Source organism: Scyliorhinus torazame, chromosome 30 (genome assembly GCF_047496885.1).
Source record: "Scyliorhinus torazame isolate Kashiwa2021f chromosome 30, sScyTor2.1, whole genome shotgun sequence".
Lineage (NCBI taxonomy): Eukaryota > Metazoa > Chordata > Chondrichthyes > Carcharhiniformes > Scyliorhinidae > Scyliorhinus > Scyliorhinus torazame.
Window position 1 is genome coordinate 1,745,282 of NC_092736.1, and position 12,678 is coordinate 1,757,959.

General features: G+C 51.0%; 1 protein-coding gene across 10 annotated transcripts in view; it reads left to right on the forward strand.

The window, feature by feature from the left end:
• The window catches only part of LOC140404308 (neogenin-like), a 223,681-nt gene that overhangs the window by 160,272 nt on the left and 50,731 nt on the right, over positions 1–12,678 (forward strand). For 8 of the 10 annotated variants that reach the window (XM_072492648.1, XM_072492655.1, XM_072492651.1 and 5 more), the window contains exons 15-19: positions 3,529–3,723; positions 6,983–7,078; positions 8,580–8,815; positions 9,490–9,628; positions 12,421–12,528. In XM_072492648.1, the coding sequence (XP_072348749.1) occupies positions 3,529–3,723; positions 6,983–7,078; positions 8,580–8,815; positions 9,490–9,628; positions 12,421–12,528 (774 nt within the window). The remainder of the gene's footprint in view (positions 1–3,528; positions 3,724–6,982; positions 7,079–8,579; positions 8,816–9,489; positions 9,629–12,420; positions 12,529–12,678) is intronic. The other 2 variants (XM_072492650.1, XM_072492654.1) reach the window with 1 other exon arrangement.

Consider the following 12,678-nt stretch of genomic DNA (forward strand, 5'->3'; position numbering starts at 1 on the left):
AGTAAGCTCAGGGAAGGTGGTAAAAGAGGGGGAGGGGTGGCATTGTTAGTCAAGGACAGTATTACGGAGGCAGAAAGGACGTTTGCTGAGGACTCGTCTACTGAGGTAGTATTTCCTGAGGTTAGAAACAGGAAAGGAGAGGTCACCCTGTTCGGGGTTTTCTATAGGCCTCCGAAAAGTTCCAGAGATGTAGAGGAAAGGTTTGCAAAGATGATTTTGGATAGGAGCGAAAGCAACAGGGTAGTTGTTATGGGGGACTTTAACTTTCCAAATATTGACTGGAAACGCTATAGTTCGAGTACTTTAGGGTCTGTTTTTGTCCAATGTGTGCAGGAGGGTTTCCTGACACAGTATGTAGATAGGCCAACGAGAGGCGAGGCCATATTAGATTTGGTACTGGGTAATGAACCAGGACAGGTGTTAGATTTGGAGGTAGGTGAGCACTTTGGTGATAGTGACCACAATTCCATTGCGTTTACTTTAGTGATGGAAAGGGATAGGTATATACCATAGGGCAAGAGTTATATCTGGGGGAAAAGCAATTATGATGCGATGAGGCAAGACTTAGGATGGAGAGGAAAACTGCAGGGGATGGGCACAATGGAAATGTGGAGCTTGTTCAAAGAATAGCTACTGCGTGTCCTTGATAAGTATGTACCTGTCAGGCAGGGAGGAAGTGGTCGAGCAAGGGAACCATGGTTTACTAAAGCAGTCGAAACACTTGTCAAGAGGAAGAAGGAGGCTTATGTAAAGATGAGACATGAAGGTTCAGTTAGGGCACTCGAGAGTTACAAGTTAGCTAGGAAGGACCTAAAGAGAGTGCTAAGAAGAGCCAGGAGGGGACATGAGAAGTCTTTGGCAGGTAGGATCAAGGATAACCCTAAAGCTTTCTATAGATATGTCAGGAATAAACGAATGACTAGTGTAAGAGTAGGGCCAGTCAAGGACAGTAGCGGGAAGCTGTGCTTGGAGTCCGAGGCGATAGGAGAGGTGCTAAATGAATATTTTTCGTCAGTTTTCACACAGGAAAAAGACAATGTTGTCGAGGAGAATATTGAGATTCAGGCTACTAGACTAGAAGGGCTTGAGGTTCATAAGGAGGAGGTGTTAGCAATTCTGGAAAGTGTGAAAATAGTTAAGTCCCCAGGGCCGGATGGGATTTATCCTAGGATTCTCTGGGAAGCTAGGGAGGAAATTGCTGAGCCTTTGGCTTTGATCTTTAAGTCATCTTTGTCTACAGGAATAGTGCCAGAAGACTGGAGGATAGCAAATGTTGTCCCCTTGTTTAAGAAGGGGAGTAGAGACAACCCACCGTGAGCCTTACTTCTGTTGTGGGCAAAATCTTGGAAAGGTTTCTAAGAGATAGGATGTATAATCATCTGGAAAGGAATAATTTGATTAGAGATAGTCAACACGGTTTTGTGAAGGGTAGGTCGTGCCTCACAAACCTTATTGAGTTCTTTGAGAAGGTGACCAAACAGGTGGATGAGGGTAAAGCAGTTGATGTGGTGTATATGGATTTCAGTAAAGCGTTTGATCAGGTTCCCCACTGTAGGCTACTGCAGAAAATACGGAGGCATAGGATTCAGGGTGATTTAGCAGTTTGGATCAGAAATTGGCTAGCTGGAAGAAGACAAAGGGTGGTGGTTGATGAGAAATGTTCAGACTGGAGTCCAGTTACTAGTGGTGTACCACAAGGATCTGTTTTGGGGCCACTGCTGTTTGTCATTTTTATAAATGACCTGGAGGAGGGCGTAGAAGGATGGGTGAGTAAATTTGCAGATGACACTAAAGTCGGTGGAGTTGTGTACAGTGCAGAAGGATGTTACAAGTTACAGAGGGATGTAGATAAGCTGCAGAGCTGGGCTGAGAGGTGGCAAATGGAGTTTAATGCAGAAAAGTGTGAGGTAATTCATTTTGGAAGGAATAACAGGAAGACAGAGTACTGGGCTAATGGTAAGATTCTTGGCAGTGTGGATGAGCAGAGAGATCTCGGTGTCCATGTACATAGATCCCTGAAAGTTGCCACCCAGGTTGAGAGGTTTGTTAAGAAGGCGTACGGTGTGTTAGCTTTTATTGGTAGAGGGATTGAGTTTCGGAGCCATGAGGTCATGTTGCAACTGTACAAAACTCTGGCGCGGCTGCATTTGGAGTATTGCGTGCAATTCTGGTCGCCGCATTATAGGAATGATGTGGAAGCATTGGAAAGGGTGCAGAGGAGATTTACCATAATATTGCCTGGTATGGAGGGAAGATCTTATGAGGAAAGGCTGAGGGACTTGAGGCTGTTTTCATTAGAGAGAAGAAGGTTAAGAGGTGACTTAATTGAGGCATACAAGATGATCAGAGGATTGGATAGGGTGGACAGTGAGAGCCTTTTTCCTCGGATGGTGATGTCTAGCACGAGGGGACATAGCTTTAAATTGAGGGGAGATAGATATAGGACAGATGTCAGAGGTAGGTTCTTTACTCAGAGAGTAGTAAGGGCGTGGAATGCCCTGCCTGCAACAGTAGTGGACTCGCCAACACTAAGGGCATTCAAATGGTCATTGGATAGACATATGGACATATGAACGGGGCAGCACGGTAGCATTGTGGATAGCACAATTGCTTCACAGCTCCAGGGTCCCAGGTTCGATTCCGGCTTGGGTCACTGTCTGTCCGGAGTGTGCACATCCTCCCCGTGTGTGCGTGGGTTTCCTCCGGGTGCTCCGGTTTCCTCCCACAGTGCAAAGATGTGCAGGTTAGGTGGATTGGCCATGATAAATTGCCCTTAGTGTCCAAAATTGTCCTTAGTGTTGGGTGGGGTTACTGGGTTATGGGGATAGGGTGGAGGTGTTGACATTGGGTAGGCTGCTCTTTCCAAGAGCCGGTGCAGACTCGATGGGCTAAATGGCCTCCTTCTGCACTGTATAATCTATGATAATCTATGAAGGGAATAGTGTAGATGGGCTTTAGAGTGGTTACACAGGTCGGCGCAACATCGAGGGCCGAAGGGCCTGTACTGCGCTGTAATGTTCTGTGTTCTATTGAACAGCAGAGCAGGCTGGAGGGGGCTTGAATGGCCTCCTCCTAATTTGCGTGTTAATATATATGTATTCATGCAGCTGACATGAATGAGGGTGGTTGGGGCCTGTTAGAACGCTACCTGGACTCCTATCGATGTTGGTGTCTGGTCAGATTAGGAGTGTTGTGCACACAGACATGAACTCAAACTCTGGCAGGGCCACAGTGCTGCCAGTGCTTCTCACAGTGATTCTCAAACAATCTTCATTAGACAGTGACACCGGTTTTTGCTCTCCTTGACATTTCAATCACGTTCTGTGTCTTACAAGTATTGCTAGGTTTGTTGCTCGTATCTCTGCCAATCTCTCTCTATCTGTTTCTGTCTATCTGTCTGCCTCGATCTCCATCATTTTCTGTTTCTCTCTCTGTCCCTCTCACTTCTATACTTACATCACTAGAACACCAGTTCTCTACTGTCTGATTTGCTGTGTAGTGTTGGGTTTATTGTTTTGTGTTTTACAGAATCCCGGGTGCCGGACAAGCCCAGCTCCCTCCACGTTCGCCCTCTAATTAACAACATTGTTGTGAGCTGGACACCCCCTGATAACCAGAACATTGTTGTGCGAGGTTACGCCATTGGCTACGGCATTGGCAGCCCTCATGCAGAAACCATCCGTGTTGACTATAAACAGCGTTATTATACCATCGAGAACCTGGGTAAGTGAGAGGACACTGTGTTGTCAATGTAGTCAGGATTGCCTCCAGGGGAATTGTGTTTGGGGCTATTCACTCTGACCCAGGAACCCTCACTGGGGCATTGCAGTGTGTTGCAAAGCACGCACACATCTGTTTAATCCGTGTGCAGCAGTGCTCCTGTTTTTATATCTCATGGTGCATTCCAAGTTCGCACTTTGCTTTTTGCCGTGGCATAAAAATCAAATCAGTAAATTAGAGGAAACACGTTTCTTGACAGGAGGTTATGTTACAGGCAGCAGAAGTAGATTTAGGATTAGGCCATGCCAGACAAAGCTGGCAGTGTGTGCCACTGGACCTACTCTACCAACATGGGAGGGGGCGAGGGCGATGGGATGGGGCGAGGGCGATGGGAGGGGGTGAGGGTGATGGGAGGGGGTGAGGGCGATGGGAGGGGGTGAGGGCGATGGGAGGGGGTGAGGGTGATGGGAGGGGGCGAGAGCAATGGGAGGAGAGGAGGCGAGGGCGATGGGAGGGGGCGATGGGAGGAGAGGGGGCGAGGGCAATGGGAGGGGGCGAGGGCAATGGGAGGTGGCGAGGGCGATGGGAGGGGGTGTGGGCGATGGGAGGGGGCGAGGGCAATGGGAGGGGGTGAGGGGGTGAGGGCGATGGGAGGGAGTGAGGGTGATGGGAGGGGGCGAGGGCGATGGGAGGGGGCGAGGGCGATGGGAGGGGGCGTGGGCGATGGGGGGGCGAGGGCGATGGGAGAGGGCGTGGGCGATGGGAGGGGGCGAGGGCGATGGGAGGTGGCGAGGGCAATGGGAGAGGGCGTGGGAGGTGGCGAGGGCGATGGGAGGGGGCGTGGGCGATGGGAAGGGGCAAGGGCGATGGGAGGAGAGGGGGCGAGGGCGATGGGAGGGGGTGAGGGCGATGGGAGGGGGTGAGGGCAATGGGAGGAGAGGGGGTGAGGGCGATGGGAGGGGATGAGGGCAACGGGAAGGGGCGAGGGCGATGGGTGGGGATGAGGGCGATGGGAGGGGGCGAGGGCAATTGGAGGGGGCGAGGGCAATGGGAGGAGAGGGGGCGAGGGCGATGGGAGGGGGCGTGGGCGATGGAAGGGGGCGAGGGGGCGAGGGCAATGGGAGGAGAGGGGGCGGGGGTTATGGGATGGGACGAGGGCGATGGGAGGGGGTGAGGGTGATGGGAGGGGGCGAGGGCAATGGGAGGAGAGGGGGCGGGGTTGATGGGAGGGGACGAGGGCGATGGGAGGGGGTGAGGGTGATGGGAGGGGGCGAGGGAAATGGGAGGAGAGGGGGCGGGGGTGATGGGAGGGGACGAGGGCGATGGGAGGGGGTGAGGGCAATGGGAGGAGAGGGGGTGAGGGCGATGGGAGGGGATGAGGGCGATGGGAAGGGGCGAGGGCGATGGGTGGGGATGAGGGCGATGGGAGGGGGCGAGGGCGATTGGAGGGGGCGAGGGCAATGGGAGGAGAGGGGGCGGGGGCTATGGGATGGGACGAGGGCGATGGGAGGGGGTGAGGGTGATGGGAGGGGGCGAGGGCAATGGGAGGAGAGGGGGCGGGGTTGATGGGAGGGGACGAGGGCGATGGGAGGGGGTGAGGGTGATGGGAGGGGGTGAGGGCGATTGAAGGGGGCGAGGGCGATGGGAGGGGGCGAGGGCGATGGGAGGGGGCGAGGGAAATGGGAGGAGAGGGGGCGGGGGTGATGGGAGGGGACGAGGGTGATGGGAGGGGGTGAGGGCGATTGAAGGGGGCGAGGGCGATGGGTGGGGGCGAGGGCGATGGGAGGGGGCGAGAGCGATGGGAGGGGGCGAGAGCGATGGAAGGGGGCGAGAGCGATGGGAGGGGGCGAGAGCGATGGGAGGGGGCGAGAGCGATGGGAGGGGGCGAGGGCGATGGGAGGGTTGCCAGCATTGAGAATTCTGCTTCTGAGTGAGGGTTGCCAGAAAGGAGAAAAGCACTGGAGGATGTAGAGGGTAGGATGTAAAGCGGCAGGAGATTGCAGAGTGGGACCATGTATCGAGGGGTTTGTAGGCAGTGATTAGTATTTTGTAAGAAGTGTGCTCTGCGGTCTAGCGGGATGGTGAAGACGGGAAATTGATAAGCACGATGCAGTGTGATACAATATGATGGATGGTACATTTTGGACCAATTGATGTTTAAGAAAGAGCTAAACTCTTACGATGATGATAAATGTGATGAAGGTTATTGTTGATGATTAATATGAGCAGTAAACCCAGCCACGGGCTGTTGACTAGGACTTAAAATACTGTTAAATTGTTTTGAAGAACCGCCTTCCTTTAATTTTCCTGTTCTGTGCAGACCATTGAGTAATTATTGGTATTGTTATCAATATATTCACAGAGTAACGGTCTCATTGGTGAGTTTCCCAAGTGACCATTCTTCATGCGTGAGCCAAGAAGTTAAGTTTCAGGAGGCTATTAAACGGTGAAAACTACCACGCTCAGTTTGATGATACCCTCATCACTACTTTCTTTTTACAAAGATTTCCAATTAAGGGGCAATTTAGCGTGGCCAATCCACAAACCGGTACATCTTTGGGTTGTGGGGGTGAAACCCACACAGACACGGGGAGAATGTGCAAACTCCACACGGAGAGTGACCCGGGGCCGGGATCGAACCTGGGACCTCGGCGTCGCGAGGCAGCAGTGCTAACCACTGTGCCACCGTGCCGCCCTCTCATCTCCACTTTTAAGGTGGATTCATTGGGGAGTGATCAAGAGCAGGAGCCTTGAAATTTCTCTCTGAACACTGACCTAATTGGTCGTAATTTTAGCGTGCCTCCCCCCATTGAAATGAGTTCACACAGCACACATTGGGATTAAGTACAATGCAGAGCGCCTCAGTAACAGGATTAAAATCATGGAATCATAGAATTTACAGTGCCATTCGGCCCATTGAGTCTGCACCGGCCCTTACAAAGAGCACCTTACTGAAGCGCACGTATCTACCCTGTCCCCGTAACCCCCACTTAACATTTTGTGGACACTAAGGGCAATTTATCATGGCCAATCCACCTAACCTGCACGTCTTTGGTCTGTGGGAGGAAACCGGAGCACCCGGAGGAAACCCACGCAGATAGGGGGAGAACGTGGAGACTCCGCACTGACAGTGACCCAAGCTGGGAATTGAACCTGGGACCCTGGCGCTGTGAAGCAACCGTGCTAACCACCATGCTACCATGATGATTGAGAGAGTGGATCATCACAGATAATCAATAATTACTCTGTTCTTTGCTTCTAGAGCCCAACTCGCACTATGTGATCACACTTAAAGCGTATAACAAGATTGGAGAAGGGATTCCTCTGTATGAGAGCACAGCCACCAGGCCTCTGACTGGTAAGAGGAAAAGATCGCAAATTTGTCTTTCCCTTTCTGACTTGCAAAAATGCTGCTGTGTTTCTGAGGCTGCACGCACCTTTGCAAAATAACCATCTTCTCCTCGCCTTGCTACCTGCTTCTAGGTGGAAATGTGCAAAGTTCTGGCAGTGAGTATGTCTGCGACTGCTACTGGTATCCCAGTAATTGTTAGCCAGGATCAGCACCTCCTTGCTCAGAGAAAAGGCTCTTAACTGAAATGTAGAACATCGGGGTTGATTTTCCGAGTGCGTTCTTCCATTAGGGAGCCTTGCCTACAGGGTTATGTGTTGGGAAATTGCTCCGTGCGTTTGGCCGCCCATGAATTTCCTGATATTCCCCCATAATGAAGGAACATTTCAGCTGTCGCTGACACTCTGAAGACCAATCCCTTGCAGTTCAATGTGCGACTCTCAGTAAGCACTGGGTTGAATTCTATTTGAGGGAGGAGATGTTGTGAGCTCTGGTATTGAATCCAGTGTTTTGACTCAGTTACTGCGACAACAAACATTAAAAAAAATTTTAAATATAAATTTAGAGTACCCAATTAATTTTTCCAGTTAAGGAGCAATTTATCACGGCCAATCCGCCTGCCCTGCACATCTTTGGGTTGTCGCGGTGAAACCCACGCAGACACGGGGAGAATGTGCAAACTCCACACGGACAGTGACCCAGAGCCGGGATCGAACCCGGGTCCTCGGCGCCGTGAGGCAGCAGTGCGAACCACTGCGCCACTGTGCTGCCGACAACAAACATACTCTGAACAAAATGGGCCTTATTTATAAAGGCAATTGGGTTTTGAAATCAAGATTTATCTTTGCGTCTATCATCGGCTCAGTTAATATTCTCCTCCCAGTTGGGGAAATGGCTGGAGTCGGGGAGGAAGGGTGTGGAACGTAAAGGTAGTGGGAGAATGGGAGAAATAGTGAAAGGAAGGCGAGAGATTCACCAAGGAGGCGAGGAAAGGGGACGCTTAGACATCATACTCTGGCTACGAACAAAGCTCACCCTTCCTCTCAGCAACCACCATAAGCACCAATCACCAGATGTTCAGTGTGTGATTGGCTGGCTGTTGTGTTGCGCATGTGAATATACTGTGTGTGTGTCTGTGTGTGTGCCTGCCTGTGTGCATCTGTGTGTGCCTGCCTGTGTTTTTGCCTGTGTGTGTGTGTGCCTGTGTCTGTGCGTGTCTGTGTGTGTTTGTATGTATGTGTGTGTATGTTTGTGTGTCTCTCTGTCTGTGTGTGTGAATGGTAAATTAAGGTAGCACCGACCAGCTAGTCTCTCAAATTACTTCATTTTAAGTAGTTAACAGTGGAACGCTTGCTCTAACCTTGCTTTCTCTGTTTCTTTCTCCTCCATTTCATGCCTTCCTGCTGCTTGGATCTGACGGGATCGCTCTCTGGCTGCTTTCCCCTTCTCCTTGCATGATTCATCACTTACCTTCTTACAAACATTACTCTTCATTTAATTTATCCCTTAGACCCTTTTGACCCTTCCAAAGTTTATATATTTGATCTTGTCAATAATCCATACACTCCAGTACCAGACCCCAGCCCCATGCTGCCCCCGGTCGGAGTTCAGGCCACAGTGCTTACCCACGACACCATCCGGGTCACGTGGGCCGACAGCTCGCTGCCCAAGAACCAGAAGATCACCGATGCGCGATTCTACACAGTGCGCTGGAAAACCAACTATCCTGCCAACACTAAGTACAAGGTGAGTCGTGTATCCAGCTGTCTGGGTCAGTTACGGAACTGTGCTGTACGTACCAGCCATGCTTCCGCTTCACAACACTAGCCACTGACTGGCAGCATGGTAGCACAGTGGTTAGCACTGTTGCTTCACAGTGCCTGGGTTCTGGGTTCGATTCCCGGCTTGGGTCACTGTCTGTGCGGAGTCTGCACGTTCTCCCCATGTCGGCGAGGGTTCCCTCCGGGTGCTCCGGTTTCCTCCCACAAGTCCCAAAAGACGTGCTGTTAGGTGAATTGGACATTCTGAATTCTCCCTCTGTGTCCCCGAACAGGTGCCGGAATGTGACAACTAGGGGATTTTCACAGTAACTTCATTGCAGTGTTAATGTAAGCCTGCTTGTGACAATAATAAAGATTATGATTATTATAAGATGGAGGTGGATAGATGTGGGGAAATGGGGTTAATTTCCCACATCTTACATGGGTATACGTTAGGGAACTAGTTTCTGGTATAATGGAGGGACGGATTAATTCCCTATGTTATTGGTGGAGTTTATTCCCTGGTTTATTTGTGGAGTTGTTCCTTGTATTATGGACAAGGTTAATTGTTGTTCTGGTGTATGGTGACTCAGTGAATGGTGGATGACTGTAACTCTATAGGTCCATGGCTCAGACAATGTCAATTTGATTCTCTTTCAGACGGCAGACACCACTACACTGAGTTATATTGTCTCAGGATTGAAACCAAATACACTCTACGAGTTTTCCGTCAAGGTAACAAAGGGTCGAAGGTCGAGTACCTGGAGCATGACAGCACACGGAACTACATTCGAAACAGGTATGGCCCTGGTTCCAAGACTGAAAACAGAATATATGAGTCAATAAAACATTGTTCCCTTCTCCAGCTAGGCTGTGGGACAGTTTATGAACATGGTCATGACTCAGTGTGGGAGCTCTAGCCTCAACCCTGGCTCTGGGCTGAGTTATCTGATCCTGAGCTCAGCCTCTGGGCCCTTAAATTTATCAGCATGGGTTCCTGCTCCTCATTGCTGCCCAGTTACCCCTGCTGGCAAGGGTGAGCACTCCACAATCAAATGTTCTGCAGAAACTTCAAGACTAGGCTCACTGGTGAAGAGAATGATGAGGCAGATACAGAACTCTGGGAGAGAGAGACTGTGAGCTTATTGAGCAAGTTGTCATCGGGAGGGACAAGTTATTGGGGGTGTTGGCAGGCTTAAAATTGGAGAAATCTCCAGGTCTGGACGAATCATGTCCGTGGATGCTGCAGGAGGCATGGGAGGAGATTGCCGGGGCTCTGAACCAAATTTTTAATACCTCTCTGGCTACGGGAGAGGCGCCGGAGGACTGGAGAACAGCTAATGTGGTCCCACTATTTAAGAAAGGCTGTAGGGATAAGCCAGGGAGCTACAGGCCAGCGAGTCTCACGTCAGTGATGGGGAAACTAATGGAGAAAATCCTGAAGGACAGAATCTATCTCCACTTGGAGAGGCAAGGTTTGATCAGGAATAGCCAGCATGGCTTTGTCGGAGGGATCTCGTGCCTAACAAATTTGATTGAATTTTTTCAGCATGTTGATGAGGGTAGTGCAGTTGATGGAGTTTACATAGATTTCAGCAAAGCCTTTGACAAGGTCGCACATGGGAGACTTATAAAGAAGGCAAATGCACCTGGGACACAGGGGAACTTGAAAAGGTGGATTCAAAGCTGGCTGAGCTGCAGGAGACAGAGGGTGATGACAGACGGCTGCCTTAGTGACTGGAAGCCAGTGTCCAGTGGGGTACCACAGGGATCTGTGCTGGGTCCTCTATTATTTGCCATTTATATAAACAACATAAATGACTATGTGGGGGGTGGATCAGTAAGTTTGCGGATGACACAAAGATTAACCGGGTGGTTAACAGTGAGGTTGAGTGTCCTGGGTTACAGGAAGATGTAGACGGGATGGTCAAATGGGCAGGAAAGGGGCAGATGGAATTTAACCCTGAAAAGTGTGAGGTGATACACTTTGGAAGGAGTAATGTGACAAGGAAATATTCAATGAAAGGCCTGACGCTGGGAAGTTCCGAAGAACAAAGGGACCTTGGAGTGTTTGTAAATAGATCTCTGAAGGCAGAAGGGCAGGTTAATAGGGAGGTGAAAAAGGCATATTCATCAATAGAGGCATTGATTACAAAAGTAGGGAGGTCATGTTGGAGTTGTATAGAACTTTGGTGAGGCCACAGCTGGAGCACTGTGTGCAGTTCTGGTCACCACATTATAGGAAGGATGTGATTGCACTGGAGGGGGTGCAGAGGAGATTCACCAGTATGGTGCCTGGGATGGAACATTTAAGTTATGAAGAGAGGTTGGATAGGTTTGGGATGTTTTCGCTGGAGCAGAGAGGACTGAGGGGCGACCAGATCGAGGTGGACAAGGTTATGAGGGACATGGACAGGGTGGAGAGGGAGCAGCTGTTCCCCTTAGTTGAAGGGTCGGTTACGCAGGGGGCACAAGTTCAAGGTGAGGGGCGGGAGGTTTAGGGGGGATTTGAGGAGAAACGTTTTTACCCAGTGGATGGTGCGGGTCTGGAACGCACTGCCTGGGAGGGTGGGAGAGGCGGGTTGCCTCACATCTTTAAAAAGTACCTGGATGAGCACTTGGCCGTCTTAACATTCGAGGCTATAGGCCAAGTGCTGGCCAAGGGGGTTAGGTGGGCAGGTCAGGTGTTTCTCCTGTGTCGGTGCAGACTCAATGGGCCGAAGAGCCTTTTCTGCACTGCATGTTTCTGTGAAGCTCATTATATCACATTTTGTTATGTAACTCATCAAATAAAACGGCAGTAAAAAACAGCTTATTTCCTGATATTCTAAAGCTGACCTTCTCACAGTACCGTGAGGGGGTATCATAGAATTTACAGTGCAGAAGGAGGTCATTCGGCCCATCGAGTCTGCACCGGCTCTTGGAAAGAGCACCCTACCCATGGTCCACACCTCCACCCTATCCCCATTACCCAGTAACCCCACCCAACACTAAGGGCAATTTTGGGCACTAAGGCAATTTAGCACGGCCAATCCACCTAACCTGCACATCTTTGGACTGTGGGAGGAAACCGGAGCACCCGGAGGAAACCCACGCACACACGGGGAGGATGTGCAGACTCCGCACAGACAGTGACCCAAGCCGGATTCAAACCTGGGACCCTGGAGCTGTGAAGCAATTATGCTATCCACAATGCTACCTTGCTGCCCAGTAGCACAGTGGTTAACACTGCTGCCTCACAGCTCCAGTGTCACAGGTTCGATTCCCGGCTTGGGTCACTGTCTGGTCACTGTCGGTGCGGAGTCTGCACGTTCTCCCCGTGTCTGCGTGGGTTTCCTCCGGGTGCTCCGGTTTCCTCCCACAGTCCAAAGATGTGCCGGTCAGGTGGATTGGCCATGATTATTGTGCGGGGTTACGGGGATACGGGGACAGGGCGGGGAGTGGGCCTAGGCAGGGCACTCTTTCGGCGGGTCGGTGCAGGCAAATGGCCTCCTCCTTCTATGGATGATAGGATTGGAACTCATTCTCTGAATTATTCGTCCAGTAACATAACCCTGAGATCGCAAGTTTAATATCTTACTCTCTTTTCAGTGCCAACATCTCCTCCCAAGGATCTCACAGTCGTGAGCAAGGAAGGAAAACCGAGGACCATCATTGTGAACTGGCAGCCACCATCAGAGGCCAACGGAAAAATCACAGGTATGGAGGCCAGAGCACACCAGACCCTTGGAGCCTGTGTGGCCACTGGGGCAGTGGCACCACGGGGGTGGGGGGGCGGGGGCTGGAGCAGTAGCACCACGGGGGTGGGGGTGGGGGGTGGGGCAGTAGCACCCATCGCCTCTGAGCATT